Here is a 20,889-nt window from a genome sequence, read left to right on the forward strand (position 1 = left end):
CTTCCTCCCACAGTCAGCAGTGGCTTGGAGAGATTAAGGCTTATTTCTGCAGCAGCCCATTGGTGCAAAGCGGAATTAATTATGAAGAAAAAGAGAATAGAGGAGAGGGGGATAACACTGTTTTTCCACCAAACACTCCTTACCCTTGGATGGTGCTACTGTTCCCTTTGGAAAGTCTGCTGTTTACACTACCCCAGGCCCAGCCATGTTTCCATGACGATAGGATCCCAGGGTCAGTCACATGGCAAGGGGAAAAGGGAGTCTCGGGGCCCAATTCAATAACAACAAGCTAACCTGGTTACTGGGTTAAGGTAAAAATAACACCAGAGTAGGCCTGAAGTCTGAAAGATTACGTGCTTGAGTTCATTTTCTATTTCACACAGTAACATAAATTAGAGAAGCAATGTCTAAAAGCCTTCTGAGTGTGCTTTAAGAGCTGGAAAAGGAGATAAATGTAAACTACCCATTGGCCATGTCGCTATTGTTAAAAAAAATAAAAATCTGTGTGCTCAGATAACTAACCTGGTAAAATAAAGGCGCAAACTATAAGTAAATAAAGGCTCCTCTAACCCCCTCCAAAATTCTACATAAATACAAATATAAATAAAAAAAGGCTTCTCTATAACTGGAAAGTAGAGGCCTAGAGCTTTCTGGTTGCTTAATGCGCAAATGGAGCCACAGAGAGACTCAAAGACAACATGCTCATGCAAGATTTAAGTTCCCGATATTAAATTCTGCACTTCTGTGAACAAAATGCTTAAAATGTCAAAGCATGCCCCTGAAAAGGCCCGGGATAGCCCTGGTAAATTCTTTAAGTGGCTTTTGCTGAAGCACTGAAGCAGAGAAAATCTAATAAAATGTTATGTCACATGCTTTGTAAACAACAGGTGTGTGTGTGTGTGTTGTGCATTTGTTCAATACACACATGCTCAATGACACCGTCTCTAAGTCCTAGACATTTAAACTATCTTACAAACACGTACACCAACTCGTCCTCTCAAGTGCAAGCGAGTATGCACACACACACACACACACACACACACACACACACACACACACACACACACACACACACACACACACACACACACACACACACACACACACACACACACACACACACACTTGTTGTTTTATCCCCTGCTAAGGAGGCTAGTCCTCTCCCTCATTTACCCCTCTTTCTCTCTGGAGCCATTTACCCCAAGGTGATTCAAAAGAGTTAGTGCAAAGGGGGCGGGTGGGGGTCCAGACTTGCCACGCGGTAGCAGAGAGAACAGTCTATGACTTGTGTGGCTGGAGTCTTTGACAATCTTTCGGGGCTTCCTCTGACACTGCCTGGTATAGAGGTCCTGGATGGCAGGGAGCTCGGCCCCAGTGATGTACTGGGCCGTACGAAGCCCCTTTGCGGTCGGATGCCAAGCAGTTGCCATACCAAGCGGTGATGCAGCCAGTGAAGATTCTCTCAATGGTGCAGCTGTAGAGCTTTTTGTGTCTTCTTCAAAACCGTGTTCGTGTGTTTGAACTATGATAGATCCTTAGCGATGTGGACACCAAGGTACTTGAAGCTCTACAGCCCTGTCGATATGGATGGGGGCGTGCTCGGCCCTCCATTTCCTCTACGCCACGATCAGCTCCTTTGTCTTTCTGAAGTTGAGGAAAAGGTTGTCGTCTTGGCGCCACACTGACCTCTTCCCTATAGGCTGTCTCATCGTTGTCGGTGAACAGGCCTACCACCGTCATGTTGGCAGCAAACTTAATGGTGTTGAAGTTAGTGCAAAGGGAGCGGGTGGGTGTCCAGACTTGCCACGCGGTAGCAGAGATAACAGTCTATAACTTGTGTGGCTGGAGTCTTTGACAATCTTTAGGGGCTTCCTCTGACACAGTCGTGGGTGAACAGGGAGTACAGGAGGGGACTAAGCACACACCCCTGTGGGGCCCCTGTTTTGAGGATGTGTTGTTGCCTACCCTCACCACCTGGGGACGATATGAGCGATATGAAGGCCTAAAAGATAGGAGGAAATATGTAATGATGACAGTACTGCTTGCACACTGATCATTGGCATATAAGTGCTTAAGACATGGTTTACTAGGACACACACACACACACAGAGAGAAAGCTTGGAGTAAACAGCTTGATGCCAACATAATTACAACATGATGCCAATCATCTCCATAGCTCATAAGGCGTACCCTGTTATAAAGCAGTACAAAACACCTTTTTCTGGCTAACATTCCAGCAGGTAATGGAAGAGGGGCCAGTGCATAGACCTAATCAAGACTCACCAGGACGTAAAGAGGTTAACCCGTTTCTCACACACACACACACACAAAATCATAAGCGGACCAAGAAAGGATGACATTGACACTCATGCAGGCGTGATATTTCCCTCAGTGATATTTCAGGCAGAGCAAAATATGACCTGGATGAGAGTAATGGAAAAGGACGGTCAGGGTAGGAGAGCAGCGTCCCGACATGCTTTTGTCATGCTATGTCGGCCATCCCTAAACTGCATTCTCAGCTCAAATCAGACACAGAACAAGAGCTAGGCGTAGTCCACACAAGGTGCCATGTGTTGTTCCCTATGGCACTGATCAGAATGAGCACATTGTGTGGAATTCAGTTCAATAGTTCAAATGAATTCAAATGTGCTCATTTGGCATTGTCAAGCATGTAGGTATTGACCAAGCAGACCACACAGTGACTGGTACTAAGTCCACAGGTACACATCAGAATGATAGAATACATCGCTACCCTAGAATCCCGGGGCTGTTGAGAAACTAGTATCCTTACCAATTATTTTAGTGCTCACTTGTTCGTATTTTCTTGGGAAACAGTATTAACAAAGAGCAATAGCCCTAACTAGGCGATGTTCTAGCCTGTACATTGTTATTAGGCTAATTGCATACGTTATTCCTGTAGAAATTACCTTGGTATAATGTTCATGTATGTAATGTTGCGGAATATTCCTCTGGAGCATCAGTGTTCCCAGAGTGGGGAATGTCAGGGAGGGGGGGAGCGTTTCATTATGCTACATACTGGATCTACTGTTTATCCTTCCCCGCCTCTCTCTCTCCCCATCTTTGCATCTTTCCATCTTTTCCCTACAATCTCTCCTACCCCTCCTCCTTCTACAGCACCCCCCTCTGTTCCATTCCTCAAACCCAGCATCGATGTACAGGGGGGGGGGGGGGGGGGGGGGGGGGGGGGTATAAAATAATGTGTGATTAATGTCTTTGAGAAACAGATAAATAATCACAGGAGACCAGGGGGCTGCTAGTTGGCCTTAGGGTAGTAAATATGGAGAGTTTTATAGCTGTTCACCAGGGAGAGACGGAGAGGGGGAGGAGAGAGGGGGAGAAGTACAGACGCAGATTCATTCAAGTGTATTAGCTTTTCCCTATACACACAATAACCTCTGCCTTCTCTCTCTCTGTACTGTCTTTCATCCTCATCACCCAACAGTACACACACACACACACACACACACACACACACACACACACACACACACACACACACACACACACACACACACACACACACACACACACACACACACACACACACACACACACACACACACACACACACACACACACACACACTCTTAAGGACAAATTCCCCTGTGTTTGATGTGTCCCTACATGCTGTGGTTTGTGATGCGGTTGACAGCCCGCTCCACCCCATGTCACCTTGCTTTTAAGCCATTCCTCCAGTGACAGCCTGTCCCCTGGAGAAGATGGCATCATTTATTTATCAGATTCTTTCCTTGGCTTTATTTTCACAGCAAAAAAATTCTGGGGTGAAAATGTCAATCAGCACAACAGGCACTCCTGCTGTGGGCTCACCGGTCATCCTCCCTCTTCCTGTTAGCATGCAGAATGAGACAGACAACACACACTACCCCTCTTTCTATTCCTCTCACCCACACACTCTCCCTTTTTTCATTCTACTTTCCCTCTCTCTCTCGCTCTCTCTTGCTCACACACACACACACACACACACACACACACACACACACACACACACACACACACACACACACACACACACACACACACACACACACACACACACACACACCTCACCAAATCCGAGCTAACACTCATTTGCAAGAACGGACAATCTATGTCTCCCAGAGAAGCCAAACGGCAGAACATAAACAAGCCCTATTGCTGAGGAATCTGGTAAACAGATAGGAGCTGGTGGAGTGATACTACTGTGAGCAGCCCCAAAGAGCAAAACAGATCCTTCTGAAGGGAAAGAACAAGGGGAGGAGGCTGAGGAAAGATCATGCATAAAATCATGTTTGCAGATTGCATTATAAATTCAGATGAACTGGGGAGGGTAATGGGATTAAAATGCTGAAGTGTTTCCAAGGGTGGGGAGGCAAAGAGTGACAGCTGAGTTTATTGCACTGACGAATGCAGGGAAATATTATGGCTCTGGCAAAGGGAAGCAGTTGAGCCAATAGCAGTCTAAATGTCTGTATATATTTATACTTGGATATCCCACAAATAATGCATTATTGAACAGGGCGCATGATTGTGCGTTGTTGGCATACATTAGCGCGTACCATATCATAGCCTTTCTCGTGTTTCAAAAAAAAAAATCTCTCACGAATGCTGAAAACGTAGCAGAGCAAAAGCTTACATGGTGTTTAGCAAACAAAATAGAAGCGCTGTGGCTTTAAATCCCCGTCCCTCCCAACCTTTCTAAATATCTTCTATTTAGCCAGTGGTGAAAAGGGGGGCTATTGTCTGGTTACCCATTGGAGGGGGACAGAAAGCTGAAAAGACACAAACGATCACGAAAATAGGAACAAAGTGCTAAGCTTTCAATTGGGAATGGCTCAGAGCAATTTTATATGCGCACTGGGCAAAAACAAGGGGGTAGGGTAGCTGGGTTGTTTTCTGTAGGTTACCCTACCCCCTTACTGGAAAATATAGAATCGCATGGGATGAGTGTGGGTAGAAAATGGCAAATGACTTAGTCTGTGAGAATTTAAATAACACTAGCCTTTTGACTAACATGGTTCCCTTGAAATTCCAAGCAATGTGGGTTAGCTTGGAACTGTGTTAGATACTCCCCGGCCAGCATCATATTTCCCAGTAGCCTAGCGAAAGCTACTCACCGACTTGCAGTACGTTGTCCACCCAACCGCCCTCCAGCAGAGTGACACCCCGTAGGAAAGGCAGCTGGGTCTCGTCATTGTTTTCCCCGCTAGTTCCACTCTCATCTCCCCCTGCGTTGAACGAAGAATACATGCAGATCTCCTTTTCGCTCCTCGGAAACGACCAGTACACGATCCTTCTCTGGACAGGTTCTGGAATCCGTTCGAACCGTTCTTCCACCCTTTGGAATGGCCACTTCTCTGCGACTCTCCGAGCCGCGATGTCGAGCAGCGATTCGGGGTTGTGTGTTTTTCCCAATCCCCCTGGAGCGGACCCCGGACCGCCACAAAGTACTCCTCCAGCCCGCTGCCCCTGCCTGCATGCCGGGTTGTAGCCGGGCCGGCAGCAGAGCCGCTTGGCCGGGGGCTGCTGGACTCGCTCCGCCATGATCGCACCGCTGTAACTTGTAGCGCAGTTCCTCTCGGATCATATAAACGGGATAAGGAAGAGAAAAATACGCTCTCCAGCCGATTGTTTTCCGTACATGGAGAGACGACCCTTATTTGGAATAGTAGGCGGTGTCTTCGGGTTCAGTGAAGTCCTTTGTGTTGTCAAATTAGCAGAGATGGGTGTGATCCTGGACAGATTCCAGCGCACGAGTGGCGCTAAAAAAGGAACTGAAGGCGGAATTCCCGAACGTCGGCAAATCCTTTGTGAAGCCATTCCGGAGCGAGAGGGCGGGGCCTTTGCAGCCGAAGAGCCTTTGAAGTTTGTTTGTGTTTGAGTTTAAAGGCGGGGTCTAATCCATGTGTGGTCTTATAGTTCCCCACTGGGGTAAAAGAAGCAAGAGTTGAAGTAAAACCGAATTTTAAACTGGGTCCGAATTGAAGACTTCAACCAACCGCAGGCTCTCTCATCTCGATAACATCAGGAGTGACTGGGATCTTTTCTAAATTCAGAGGGCTCTCAACCGTAGGCGAGGGTAGAGGGCTTGAAAGGAACCTGAGGATATGGATGAGTCAATTCTCTAGTCATTTTATAAATACAGGTCTTATTCTATTATCAATAGCCTCTCTCTTGCTTTCTACCTCATCAAGCTTACACACACACACACACACACACAGTCCACTTGCATGCTTGACAAAGTGCCTTAAATTCAACACTTTTTACAGTTCCCACAGTTCCCACCAAGTGGGAACCCTATTGGTGCGATGTGAACAGGGTTCGCTTCTCTGGTCCACCATTCACTACATTGGTGTCAGAAGTGGAATGTGGCCACCGGACATGTAAGGGGGCTGAGTAGTCAAAGCACGGGGATGTGCTTTCCCGTTTGGAGGGAGCAATGTAGCGATCCTCACTATATGTATTTATTTAACTAGGCAAGTCAGTTAAGAACAAATTCTTATTTACAATGACGGCCTACCCCAGCCAAATCCTAACACGGGCCAATTGTGCGCCGCCCTATGGGACTCCCAATCACGGCCGGTTGTAATATCAATCAATCAAAATGTATTCATAAAGCCCTTTTTACATCACCCGATGTCACAAAGTGCTATACAGAAACACAGTCTAAACCCCCAAAGAGCAAGCAATGCAGATATAGAAGCCCTGATACAGCCTGGAATCGAACCAGTGCCTTAGACTGCTGCGCCACTCCAGAGCTCCTATATGGGCCATATTACAATTCCTGCTAATTGAGTTAACCCTATTGGCACGATGTGTAAGGTATTTGCCTTTCACACCTGAGACCCAAGTTCACTTCCCTGTCCTGCTGTTCTCTACATTACTTTATAACTAGCCTATATGCCTAGAGTATGTAGAAACAGTAGGCTAGTTTAGAAATGGAATGATAAATATTTATATTTATCCATAGCTATTAAAAATATTACCTAGACAGACGATTAATCTGTTCCAGCTGGCTGATAGGCATTATTAGGCACTGTTTGGCATAGCACAGCACATTTTTGACCAACTTTAACTTGTCAATACTTTCTCAATATCTGACTTGGAAGGCAACCAATGTGTTCTAAACGTCAAGTTCTAAACATAATTTTATTTGAAAAATGCTCCATTATTAAATTAAATGTAAAAAATCTCCATTAAGTAATCCAACAATGTGTTTGCCACCATCTTGTCTATTTCAAATCTTCTCTCATTAATTGAGAGAGTCCACCCCAAAGTGCAGCATGTCATGATGACACTCACCTGTCTCGATCAATGAGAGTAGATTTGAAAGACAAGATGGCAGCGTACACATTGTTAAGATTACTTCACAGAGCAAAAAACACTTAACCGCAGAGCATTTCCTAGATTCAAACAAACCCCTGTGCAACTAGACATTGATATTTAGAAGACATTGGTTGTCTTCCAAATTGGGAATTGAGGATGTATCATCAAGTTAAAGTTGCTTGAAAATTCTCTGTGCTACGCCAAACAATAACTAACTTGTAACGGTTAATGGAGCATCAAATTAGCCCGTTACAATCTGCTAGCTTTTTTTATCCAGTATATTCAGTTCATAGCAACCATTTCAGCAAAGCTCTATTACAAGCACCAAAATGATGGAATAAACAAAACTGTTTAAATAGGGCATATTCTATAAACCTATTACAAGCCCATTACCTCATTTGTAAAGGAAATTAAGTTTAGGTCCAGAAAGGTGCACCTTCCAAGTAGGCAAAAAATTATTTGATGTACTGTAGTATACTGTAAGCCTATATGGTCTGTTGAATGCTGTGATTAAAAAAAAAAAAAAAACATATTTGCCTTAACAAAAACAGATGGAAAGTCATGGACTCTTTCACTGAACAGGAAAGAAAAACCTTGCCCAGTTTAAATGAGCATAAAAAATCCCAACTGCAAGCCCTCTGCTTGGTATGTGCATTTGCCTGTCTGGATGTCCTGCATGTGTTTCAGTCTGACCCCTCTCCTTCCCCTGTGTGCAGGGGCCTTTGAACTGCTCTGAAAGTGATCTGTGCCATATGAATGGAGCAGATGTGACCAAACCCGATTTGGTTTCAATACTTCCTCACAGGAAGTTCAAACAGCCTGCAGCTCCTTTGTCAAGTTATTCTTGTTTTTCTTGTCACTCAGGGTCAGAAAACTGGTTGCTTATTTTGACCATCAAAGGACATTTAACACTGCCTTCTTCAGTTTTAACTCAAATAAACAAACATTGATGCAGATGAAGTAACATAGGCCTACCCTTTGAACATAACAATTGTCAAAACAGCATGGTCCCAAAATGGTTTCCTCCGAAGAAACACACTTGTGACACAGCACAAGACATTCAGAATGAAGCCACCAAGCGCCCACCTGAAAAGGTCTAGGGGTGGTTTTATACATGTCTACCTGTTCACAATTGATTAGGGTCCTTTGTTAAACTTGGTCCACAATGGGTAGTTCATATCCCGTCACACTATCAAAAAATGTTCTTGAATTTACCACGTTTTTTTATGGATGGCTCTCGACTCACTACATGCACACAATAATGCGATTATTGTTGATAGTCAGATTAATATAAGAGTTCGATTAAAACGTTTACATGCTTTTCAGGAAGAACGATTTCCCTGATAATCCTGTTTACATGGACACATCTGAAAACAGGCTCCCTGATAAATGCAGAAAATCGCCAATCAAAATAAATGTTCTACCACAGCGAACATGTTATTTTTGGGAAGCATATTTGATTCTGAGTTTGGACGTAAAGTTTGTATATGAAAACTACTTATAAAAGACGCATAACATTCCAATCAGTTTTCCCGAACTCACTTCACTCATACTAAAAAGAGAATCTCGCTCGGCTGGTCCTAGCACATGCGCAGTTCAAATACACCGCTAGAACGCAGAGAACGCCCATTACGGTATTTACGGGTGCGTTCGTAAATTTACTTTGGCTATCTACTCCGATTTCAGAGCACTCTCGTTTGAGAGTACGGTAAAGCAGAATAACTGATTCATTTACGAATGGGCGACACCCGTTGAATATGACTGGTGCCAGTAAACGCCGGCAAAAAAATGTAATTAAATTGTTGCCATCAGCACAGTTAGTCACCAACGCTCTGGATAACATGAAACCAGCATAGGGCGAGGAAAATGGTCAGAGTGAGGTGTTCTCTCATGTGTGTCTGGAAGTAGCTAGCAAGATAGCCAACGTTAGCTGGGTGTTTGACTGCTGGTGAAGCCAGAAAGAAGGCTCAGCTCAACCCTACTCCTCGGCTAGAGCGCTCTGAACGTTCCGACAGCGAAACACTCTGATTTTACGAACGTATAATCTGACAACGCTCTGAATTTACGAACGCCCAAAGAGCACTCTGGCACTCCAACTTGAATTTACAAACGCACCCCTAGTGTGCCTGTAAACGTACATGTTCTATCACAATAAAACTACAGTTCCCTATATGCTAGGGTGTCACGTCATAACCAATTGTGAGAACTCACTTCCTGGTGCCAGATCAGCGTGGGATAAAAATAAAAACTTCTCTTAGTTGAGTATGTTTAACTTAATTATACGATTATCATTGATTTGAACTGTTGTCTCTGTGCTTACTGCTAAACTAGACCAAAGTTGCTGGGGCGATGAAGCGGTTTTACAATGTAAATAAAGGAGCTATCTTAATTGTTTACAGAAGCTAACGTATTGAAGCTAACCGTTTTATGTAGCTTGCTAAATTAGCTAATGTTTGTTGTAAAGAGGCAATCTGTCTTTTGCTTCTCGAGTACTAAAACCTCCCTTTAAACATCATTGTCATGGAAAAGAATACTAGCTAGCGTTAGCTAACTACACGTCACCAACTTCTAGAGTATCTAGTTTACTGTTTGATATGCTAAATAGGCTCATTTAATCCATTATTGGGCTACCTATTGCCTAACGTTAGGACCTTACTTTATGTTAAGAGACGAATTGGCTCTGAAGATAGCTAATCATCACAGGTAACGTTAGTCAATACTGTCTTCCATCTGTGTTCCATAAACATGTGCAGTAACATGGAAATATGGCCGTGTGGGAACCCTAACCCTATTTAGCGTCTGAATTGGCTACTAGCTAGCTGGACTGTGACAAATTAGCTAGTGGAGTAACACACTATATATACAAAAGTATATGTGGATGCCCCTTCAAATTAGTGGATTCGGCTATTTCAGCCACACAGTTGCTGACAGGTGTATAAAATCGAGCCCACAGCCATGCAATCTCCATAGACAAACATTGGCAGTAGAATGACCTTACCGAAGAGCTCAGTGACTTTCAATGTGGCACCATCATAGGATGCCACCTTTCCAACAAGTCAGTTTGTCAAATGTCTACCCTGTTAGAGTTACCCCGGTCAACTGTAAGTGCTGTTAGTGTTAAGTGGAAAAATCTAGGAGCAATAACGGCTCAGCCACGAAGTGGTAGGCAACACAAGCTCACAGAATGGGACTGCCGAGTGCTGAAGCGCATAAAAATCTCAACACTCTTTACCGAGTTCCAAACTGCTTCTGGAAGCAACGTCACCACAAGAATTGTTAGTTGGGAGCATCATGTAATGGGTTTTCATGGGCAGCCGCACACAAGCCTAAGATCACCATGCGCGATGCAAAACTTTGGCTGGAGTTGTGTAAAGCTCGCCGCCATTGGACTCTGGTGTCTGGCAGTCTGACGGACAAATCTGGGTTTGGCGGATGCCAGGAGAACACTACCTGCCCGACTGCATTGTGCCAACTAAAGTTTGGTGGAGGAGGAATAATGGTCTGGGGCTGTTTTTCATGGTTCGGGCTAGTTCCAGTGAAGGGAAATCTTAACGCTACAGCATACAATGACATTCTAGACAATTCTGTGCTTCCAACTTTGTGGCAACAGTTTGGGGAAGGCTCTTTCCTGTTTCAGCATGACAATGCCCCCGTGCACAAAGCGAGGTCCATGCAGAAATGGTTTGTCTAGATCGGTGTGGAAGATCTTGACTTGCCTGCACAGAGCCCTGACCTCAACCCTACCAAACACCTTTGGGATGAATTGGATCACTGACTGCAAGCTAATCCTAATCCCCAACATCAGTGCCCGTCCTCACTAATTCTCCTGTGGTTGAATGGAAGCAAGTTCCTGCAGGAATGTTCCAGCATCTAGTGGAAAGCCTTCCCAGAAGAGTGGAGGCTGTTATAGCAGCAAAGGGGGGACCAACTCCATATTAATGCCTATGATTTTGGAATGAGGTGTTTGACGAGCAGGTGTCCACATACTTTTCGTCATGTATTGTCTGTGGTTGAGACTGTAAAATTACAGGGGCGGCTTGACTGTAGTGCACATTTGATTTTCCTCTTGTATACCGGTAGGTATAAAGTCAAGCATACAATATATCCAATGTGAATTGGTTAGATTTGAAATCTGAAGCTGTGTGTGGCTGTATCGATGGAGACTGGGCTACTTCTATGTTAGAGTAGCAGCACCTGTTGGTGAGTAGAAATGTTACAGAGTTAAATGTTCAGCAGGACAACAGTGTGTGGGACAGTGGTACCTTTGGCAAAAGGTACCTTACAAAAAATTAACACCGTCCTAACATTGAGTTGCACCCCCCTTTTGCCCATCAGTTTAGCCTCAATGTGTCAGGTCATGGACTCTACAAGGTGTCGAAAGCGTTCCACAGAGAGGCTGGCCCATGTTTACTCCAATGCGTCCCACAGTTGTCAAGTTAGCTGGATGTCCTTTGGGTGGTTGACCATTCTTGAAAAACCCAGCAGTGTTGCAGTTCTTGACACAACCGGTGTGCCTGGCACCTACAACTATATCCCATTCAAAGGCACTTAAATCTTTTGTCTTGCCAATTCACCTTCTGAATGGCACACATACACAATCCAAGTCTCAATTGTCTCAAGGCTTAAAACTCTTAATTTAACCCGTCTCCTCCCCATCTACACTGAATTGAAGTGGATTCACCAAGTGCCATCAATAAGCAATCAGAGCTTTCACCTGGATTCACCTGGTCAGTCTGTCATGGAAAGAGCAGGTGTTCTTAATGTTTTGTCCACTCAGTGTATATGTTACAAGATATAGGCCTAAACATTAACTTCTCTGACATTATTTCTTCCCATAATTGTTTAGGATTGGATAATCTGAATGTAGATCTGTGGTTACATTTTGCCCCAAGCTTCTAATTTGTTAATAATTACATTTTTTGTTATTCCCATATTCCAGATTGGAGTTGCTGTTGGCGATCAGGATGATTGACGTGCGGGCGTGGGCGGAGTACGTGGTGGAGTGGGCGGCTAAGGACCCGTACGGCTTTCTGACGACGGTTATCCTGGCGCTCACACCCCTCTTCATCGCAAGCGCCCTGTTGTCGTGGAAACTGGCCAAAATGATTGAGGCGCGCGACCGCGAGCAGAAGAAAAAGCAGAAACGCCAGGAGAACATCGCCAAAGCCAAGAGGACCAAGAAAGACTGAGCCGTAAAGAGGGAGAGCGGGATCAGGAGAGAAGAGTAGCTACAGTACACAGCTATGCTCAACGCTCTCTTTACTTGCCACACCCCCACCCCTCGTCTCTTCAACCCAGCCCAGCGCAGGTCCCCAACCTATTACTCTTGTCCAGTGTAGGAGGGATGTAGGCCCTACATGGAGGCCTTACAGCGCTGAGGGAACGGTATAGACCGGGGAGGCTCATTCGATGGGACTATCATCACAATGTGGAGATCCACCCACCGTCTGAGCTTGGTGGTGTTGCAGTACTTTGCATTCCATTTGTAACAACTCCACTCCAATTATTTCATTAACTAGTAAAAAAAAGTTCTCAATTTTTGAAGTTACTAATTAAATATCTGAATTATTTTCTTGTTTTTAATGAAGTTCTGAATAAAAAAAAAATTGCTGTTTTCTCCTTGCAAGTCATAACCCTCCCCTAACCCTGCCTGAATGATGCTTAACTGAAAAGTTTGAGTTCCTGCCCGACTAGATGCAGTGCATCAACCAATGGTTGCATGCCATGTCAACTGTTCAGTCGGCTTAGATGGATAGCTATATCATGTGTTTTGCTTATAGTTAAACACCTATCCAAGTGTTTTGACATCTGGCAGGAGTGTACTGTAGTCTGGCAGGAACTCGACCAAGAAGTGAGCCAGGCAATTTTCATACATGGGTTTTATTCAGTGTTTTTAACATCTAGACAATTATAACACACATTTCTTGTAAAGGGACATCTACTCCTGAGACCTGCAACCATCTTGTGAGCTGTGCGATATCCTTTCCTTCATTTAATAAAAATAAAGAATTGTTTAAAAGGTTTGTAGTGTCATGTGTTGGGGGTGTATATATAAAATACAGACATTAAATAAATTACACCTTGTCAATGCAGAAAAATATTTAATATGTATGCCATTTAGCAGAAAATGTATCAATCAACTTACACTAGTGCATACATACCTTGCTATCTTAAGATGAGTGCACTAACTTATTCACTGTCGATAATCGCAAACACCATGATCTACCATTTGTGAAACACAGGACCACCTACTTTCCAGTACTTACATCACATCCCAGTTCTCTCAAGCCTGGCAGTTTCATTTATAATCCACAACAAATCAAACAAGATATCTTGACTACCTACAACTGAACTTTATATACAAAGAGTTTACAGTAGGGTCAGGGAGGTCAGATAAATTGCCTTCCACATCCCATGAACGCCATTCACTGTCAAGTACTCCCTGATTCAATGCATATGAAGAGCAGAGCTTCCTTTATTAGTTTACATCATAACCAGGGTCATATTCATTAAACCGCATACGTCACATTTAAGAGCATAGTGACCGGTTTCCGTTGCCAAACATTTTATGGTGTGCACTAATGAATACAACCCAGTCCAGATCCCAAAATGCATGTGAAAAGTGATAAAAACAAATTAGTTAGTTGTGCAAGACATTTTATAGATAAAACAATAAGTAGCATTTTGTGCAAAAGCTGATTCAAAGGGGGTGTTTAAGTTTCAAAACTAATCCGCAAAGGACTCCGGTAGGATAGACATGACTTTCACTGATGAAAGGCGGCTATCGAGGAGGGGAAGACACTTCTGTTCACCTGCTAACGAATTGGCATCTCCTCAGCCACTTATCGGTTTCTGGGTCACGGAGGAGAGGACAGAAGAGAGGGTGGAGGACGAATTTATGCGCAAATGAGAAAAGGCCATTGAAGCTGTCCAGATCATGCTTCCTTCCCATCATCCTCTCTAGCTGATTTCAATTGTTCAGTCTTTTCAGGTCGCCGATCCATGGTGGTAATGATGGAAGGAAGTCTGAATACTCGCATAGGGAGGGCCTATACTTGTTTACACATGTCTAGTTTTTTGGATGTAGGTATGAAGAGAGTGCATATGCACAGTGTGCATGTGTGTGTGTCTTTTTCTTAGTTGTGTGGGCAAACTATGAATAGCACTGCATATAGCCTGTGTGTATTTCTTGTGTGTACCATAGTGTCATTGTGTGTTAGGTACAAGCATCGCGATACTCAGAAGTACCATGGCGAGGAAACAAAACATGAAGCAGAAAAACAGTTCTAATCTTGTAAACACACAGCCTTCTGTTGTTACCCAGAGTAATTGTTTATTTTCCAAGCTATATCACACAACAGCAGGAGTTCAGTTTGCTTCATGTTTTTATTTTTTTTTACCATGGAAAATTCCAGTATCACAGTACTGGTATCATGACCCAGTGAGTGTGTGTGCGTGGCTATTTCTTGGCTGCGGGTATCCAGGAGCCAGGCTGGAATGTGTTGGCTGTACTGACAGGCTCCTCACTGGTCTCTGGCTGGCCGAAGCTGGTGGCGGCGGCGTGGCCCTTGGCTATGGTCTGAGCAGGCCGAGCCACCAGGCCCTCCTTGTACTCCTTAGCCTGCAGAGCCAGCTCTCTCTCATCCACCTCCCTCGCCTTTCCTTTGATGTGCTCCCTGTAGTGCTGGTTTTTCACCAGCTCCTGTGGGGAGTAGGGAACACACACACACACACACACACACACACACACACACACACACACACACACACACACACACACACACACACACACACACACACACACACACACACACACACACACACAATTAACCGAGGCTTTTCAACAGAGACTCAGTCCTTTGAAAGGATAGCTACTGGTGACAGTGAAGTCCTCTCAAGTCATCCATAAACTAGTGTCCAGTCTGTGGTGTTAGTCTTGCCTTGGCAGAGTCAGAGAGCGAGGGAAGCCTGGATGTGTTGATGTTGTGTGTTGGCAGCAAAACGAGTGGGCTGGGAACGGCGAAGGGAGACCAGGGCAATACAGCCCTGCTTTGGGGAGCAAGGTGAGCATATTGAGCTGCTTTTCCAGCTTGTTAATGACAGGATTTAATCCAATCAATTTATGTTGACTTGGACAGGGACGAGAGGAAACGTTAAGAAGTGGACACAAAGTGCCGGGGGAGTGGTTTTGGCTACACCACTGTCCAGCTGTGGACGACTGTGAATGGGCAGACAGTAGGCAGAAAATTGGAATAGAATGTTCTGGCAACACTGAGGTGGGATGGCATTGGCCATTGGCATGGAATATACAGATGGGGGTGCCTGGGTATTTGCTTTCTAAAGGCTTTCCCATAGCCTCCATTTCAATGGACAAATAATAATAATAATTATAGTCGATTAGACGAACCTTGTATACCAACGAAGCTAAAACTGAATATGACTCATTGAGACTACAAAAGGCAGTTAGTTATACACTGAGTGTACAAAACATTATGAACCTTCCAGTGGGGGCTGCTGAGGGGAGAACGGCTCATAATAATGGCAGGAACGGAGCAAATGAAATGGCATCAAAACACCTGGAAACCACGTGTTTGATGTAATTGATACCATTCCACTCCAACCATTCCCACAAGCCCGTCCTCCCCAATTAAGGTGCCACCAACCTACTGTGGAACTTTCCTAATATTGAGTTGCACCCCCTTTTGCCCTCAGAACAGCCTCAATTCGTCAGGGCTAGGACTCTACAAGGTGTCGAAAGCATTCCACAGAGATGCTGGCCCATGTTGACTCTAATGCTTCCCATAGTTGTGTCAAGTTGGCTGGATACACACAGGAAACGGTTGAGCATGGAAAAACCCAGCAGCGTTGCTGTTCTTGACAAAAACCGGTGCGCTTGGCACCTACTACCATACCCCGTTCAAAGGCACTTAAATCTTTTGTGTTGCCCATTCACCCGCTGAATGGCATTTCTCGATTGTCTCAAGGCTTAAAAAATATTCTTTAACCCTTCATCTACACTGATTGAAGTGGATTAACAAGTGACATCAATAAAGGATCATAGCTTTACCCTGGTCAGTCCATGTCATGGAAAGAGCATGTTCGTACACTCAGTGTATAATTTCAAGTCAATCGTCCTCTATTAACAAGGAAACATTAATGTCAGAGTTCAGGTGGGCCTTCGCGCTTCAGCAAACAAAAGGAAAGGAGTGCTCAACAATGACAAAAATCATGAGAATGGCTTACCGAGAAAAACGTCCAAAAGGACTAATTAGAGGTAAAAAGGAGTTGGAGCCCTCGACAAAAAAAAAGGCAGATAGATTTTTTTTATTCTCACTTTAATCCTTTGTACAGGATGCGAAAAGATGACTGATGTTTCCTCGGAGGAAGACGTCAGCTTGACGTCGAAATGTCAGGCATATTGCTGTGACTGTCTACACTCACTACCACCATCACACGCCAGCTCCAGTTTATTTTTAACACCTGTCCCCCAAAGTTCCTTGGCTCTGTTGGAAACTGAGAGAAAGCAAATCAAAGTGTTTCTCTGAGCGTCTTCCCTCCCGGTTACCCCGTCCCACAGAGTCCCCCCCACAAACACAGCAGGGGATACGCACCTCAATGGAGGGGGGCTGCTTCCGTCTGCCTCGGATCCAAGCTGGATGAGGGAACAGACAGAGTTAAGAGCACCCACACTGCACACATACCACGCCAGCAAAATGAACAGTTACACCTGACATCCAATGTAACGCCAGTGTGATGACACTTGTAGAATTACTCCATAGGTAAATTAAAACAGTATCTAACTAGTAAGTGATCTGAAACAGATTTTGGCCTGTTTTCATTCATTACAATTCCAGCTTGACAACAGCCAGAATATGGCATCACTCTGATTGGCCAGTCTAAGCAGAAAGGGGACTGTAATACTGCTACTGCATTTCAACTACTGTACAGCATAAGGCAAGAGACTGCCGATTTCTCCTCCTCTGATCCTTAGATCAACCCCTCTACATCTATCTAGCTCTCTCTCCCTCTGTTCTTTTTTAGGTGTATTTTGGAAGGGCAGGCTCGGGAGAAAGAGAGAGATTTCCCAGCTTTTCCTTCAGCATGCCGGGACTCTGGGCTTCTTATCCCCCTCTTATTTGCATCCTGATGAAAATGCATGGGAGCGGGACGATGAGGGCTTAATGTGGATAAAGCAAGTCAGAGACAGAACATTTTGTATCTAGTTGTATGGGAAATGGAAACAGTTTTTGACATTGGCAGATAGGGTGACTTTGATACATTCATGAATACATTTCTGAATAAATAGCCTAGGTGATTAATGTTAGTTCTAGTACAGTTGTTGTTGTTGTTGTTGCCTAGCACTATTCTGTACTACAGTGTATTCCGAGCTCCAGATTCACAGTATCCATGACACCATATCATGGAGACTAGCAGACATATAGCTAAAGTGTCAGTGTTTCAGCATTACCATCCCACTCTGAGGGTATGTTGCCTTCCAGGTACTCAAACTCTGTAGGGTTAACAGCCACCACCATCCGCTTGGCCCGAACAATCCTCCCTAAGTAAACAATGAGAGAAAGAGAGAGATTTTTGAAAAACATTCATGCAAAGTTGTGAGAATGATCAAGCGCATTAAAAAACAAACAAAAAAAAAAACATTTTAGATATCGCAAGCACGCACACGACAGGACATGGATGATTAGCTCGTGGCCCTCAGGCCTGCTTCTCAGATCTCTCCAAGTGTGTCGAAATCTGGGCTAAGCCTTATGTAAATCAACCCCCCCCCCCCCCCCCCCCCCGACACCCTCCACCAACAATGCCCTCCAAATCAACATCAAGCCATATAGGAGACAAAAGAGGTCAGATATCACAGGCAACACAAGAGAGATGAGCTGAGAGGAATACTAAAAACACTCTCTCACATTCTGTATCCTACAGCGCTAGTAGCAACACCACCAATTATTTGGGGGAAAACTGCTGATTAAACAAGTCGAGCAGGCCCAGTGACATTCAGGTGGAGGGAGGGTTGAAGGGATGGAAGGATGGAGAGAGGGTGAGAGAGAGGCAAATGATTTTAGACCATGATCCTTAGGACTCAGCTGTAGAGGTTCTCACAACTTTCACTAATGAATTTCTGCCCTCCTGCCACACTGACATATCACATCACATTCCCAGAAGTGTGTGTGTGTGTGTGTGTGTGTGTGTGTGTGTGTGTGTGTGTGTGTGTGAGAGAGAGAGGGAGGGAGTGAGTGAGTGAGTGAGAGATAGGGATGGGGGCTCTCTAGAGAGAGATGATGCGTGGTGAATGCAATGCACATCAGCTGTTGTGAAGGATGAATGGATGGACAACATTCCACACAAAGATCAATCTGTCAACATGCCATCAACTTCCAAACACAGACCAATATGTCAACATTCCATCACCATTCCACTCCATTAGTCTTCACAGAGCTAAAGACCAGTGGACATGGACAAATGGCACCACCATCTCCAAACGCACACCAGATTGATGAGCCTGATTGTTGTTCCAATGATAACAGATAGATATGATAAGGCTGGAGTAGTATGAAAGCTAGTCTGCCACGGTCCCTATCCAACATGTAGCCTCCTCTCCTTCATTAAGACACAGGACAGGTGAAAGCAATAAGATGTATGCCAGGTAGGCCTATCTGGTTCACCAGTTTAATTTTCCCATCACATCAATGCAGGTGAAGGAAAGGAGACAAGGAAAGGAAGGCCCTTTAGGCTGTTGAGATACACCCATAGTAAATCAGGCCTACTACTATTTAGTTCTTAGCTATACTATAGACTAATGACTAGTGTACAGGCAGCTATGCTACAGTAGTTACTAAATTACATAAGCTCACTGCACAGTAGCCTACATAGTAGCTAGGCCTGTCACTTGGTTCAGCCTATGAGGAAAGAGATCATATAATCGTTCTATTTGTTTACATACAGGCCTTTATCATTCAGCTGAGAGCAGCTTCATAGGAAAACCCAGAGGACATCAAATCCAAGCAAAAAGACTGGCATCCTAGGCAATACCAACAAATACATTTAAAACAGGTAATAAGTTAATTATAAACAGGTGTTATCCACATTTGCATTGGGTGTGGGTGGTGGAGGATAAATATATGGTTAAAATTTATACAAGTCCCCACAAGCGTTCTGCTTAACTATAGCCTAGCTAGCGCTTAAGCATAGAGAAGCAATCACCCCCCACCTCTCTCACACATTTACCTCCCCCTCTTGCTTTCTCCAACGCCCTCTCTCTCCGGCGCTCTCTCGCTCGCTCTGCTTCCCTCGTCTTGCCACTTTTGAATTGCTGGCATGACTAAATCCTTCTACCATGGCTTTTATCCTTGGATTTTAATAAAAAATATGTACATATATTTATGAGACAAGCCCATTCCTCCCACCACACTCACACCCGTGAAAGCTTTCGCGCACACTGGCAATTCTCATGAAACCAAGTCTGTGATGAATTCAGCCTTATATCGTCCACATTTTTTACATTATTTACTATCATATTAAGGCTCCCTTTGCTTGGTTTCTGGCTCGTTAAGTTGTTTTGAGCTTAAATCTTAAACTGCAGAGCCAGCTTAAGTTTTTTATAGAAAATGTTTACTCAATTTCATTACCGTAATGAAATCCGGGTCAATTTTGTAGGCCTTTAAATACATTACATTTATAAAAATAACTGACATATTTAATTAAAACCAATAAAATATTAGTTTAAAGTGGTACATATTCAAAGACAGTTATCAGTTCTGGGTATTCACATTACAAACTTGTCATAAAAAAATCTATTAAAAAAAGGTGTCCGAGCACGTTTCTCATTACCGTAGCAATTCTGCACAAAGTAGAGTGTTTTTTGTATTACGTTTTTTCGACCCATAATGCATTACTAAGAGAAGCTCAAAGATGGCTACAAGATAAGCTAGTCTTTTCTCATGATTAAATTTGATAATTCACCCCCTTTATCAATTTTAGATTATCATTACCATAACTGTGTAATGTTTGAGCAAAATTATTGATTTAATAATTCAAGGTATAACAGATTAGAAAGAGCATGAATTTATGTCAATAATCGCTTCTGCCATTGTTAACTTCTTATGGCTGGGGGCAGTATTGAGTAGCTTGGATGAATAAGGTGCCCAGAGTAAACTGCCTGCTACTCAGTCCCAGAAGCTAAGATATGCATATTATTAGTATATTTGGACAGAAAACACTCTGAAGTTTCTAAAACTGTCTGAATGATGTCTGTGAGTATAAAATAACTCATATGGTAGGCAAAAACCTGCGAAAAAATCCAACCAGGAAGTTGTAAATCTGAGGTTTGTAGTTTTTCAACTCATCGCCTATTGAATATACAGTGGGATATTGGTCATATTGCACTTCCTAAGGCTTCCACTAGATGTCAACAGTATTTAGAACCTTGTTTGATGCTTCTACTGTGAAGGAGGGGGGAATGAGGGCTCTTTGAGTCAGGGGCATGGCAGAGTGCCATGAGATGACCACGTGCGTTCACGAGAGAGTTAGCTT

At 44.0% G+C, this 20,889-nt stretch overlaps 3 protein-coding genes across 4 annotated transcripts in view; 1 reads left to right on the forward strand and 2 right to left on the reverse strand.

Annotated features, from left to right (window-relative positions):
- Positions 1-5,562, reverse strand: part of LOC120044377 (zinc finger SWIM domain-containing protein 6-like) — a 67,161-nt gene extending 61,599 nt beyond the window's left edge. The window contains exon 1 of the mRNA XM_038989005.1: positions 5,136-5,562. Coding sequence (XP_038844933.1) covers positions 5,136-5,562 — 427 coding nt within the window. The remainder of the gene's footprint in view (positions 1-5,135) is intronic.
- Positions 5,563-9,518: 3,956 nt separating this feature from the next.
- On the forward strand, positions 9,519-13,367 carry LOC120044409 (small integral membrane protein 15). Of its 2 annotated transcripts, none has more exons than XM_038989049.1 (2): positions 9,519-9,606; positions 12,284-13,367. In XM_038989049.1, exon 2 carries the CDS (start codon positions 12,309-12,311, stop codon positions 12,531-12,533), a length of 225 nt encoding a protein of 74 aa, XP_038844977.1. In that variant the 5' UTR covers positions 9,519-9,606; positions 12,284-12,308; the 3' UTR covers positions 12,534-13,367. The 2 variants fall into 2 exon arrangements, with proteins under 2 accessions (XP_038844977.1, XP_038844987.1); XM_038989059.1 differs by having other exon boundaries at positions 9,545-9,602.
- Positions 13,223-20,889, reverse strand: part of ndufaf2 (NADH:ubiquinone oxidoreductase complex assembly factor 2) — a 33,265-nt gene continuing 25,598 nt past the window's right edge. The window contains exons 2-4 of the mRNA XM_038989037.1: positions 17,813-17,902; positions 16,956-16,996; positions 13,223-15,046 (exon numbers count right to left, since the gene is read on the reverse strand). Coding sequence (XP_038844965.1) covers positions 14,804-15,046; positions 16,956-16,996; positions 17,813-17,902 — 374 coding nt within the window. The 3' untranslated portion in view covers positions 13,223-14,803. The remainder of the gene's footprint in view (positions 15,047-16,955; positions 16,997-17,812; positions 17,903-20,889) is intronic.

This window comes from Salvelinus namaycush, chromosome 1 (genome assembly GCF_016432855.1).
Source record: "Salvelinus namaycush isolate Seneca chromosome 1, SaNama_1.0, whole genome shotgun sequence".
Taxonomy (NCBI): domain Eukaryota; kingdom Metazoa; phylum Chordata; class Actinopteri; order Salmoniformes; family Salmonidae; genus Salvelinus; species Salvelinus namaycush.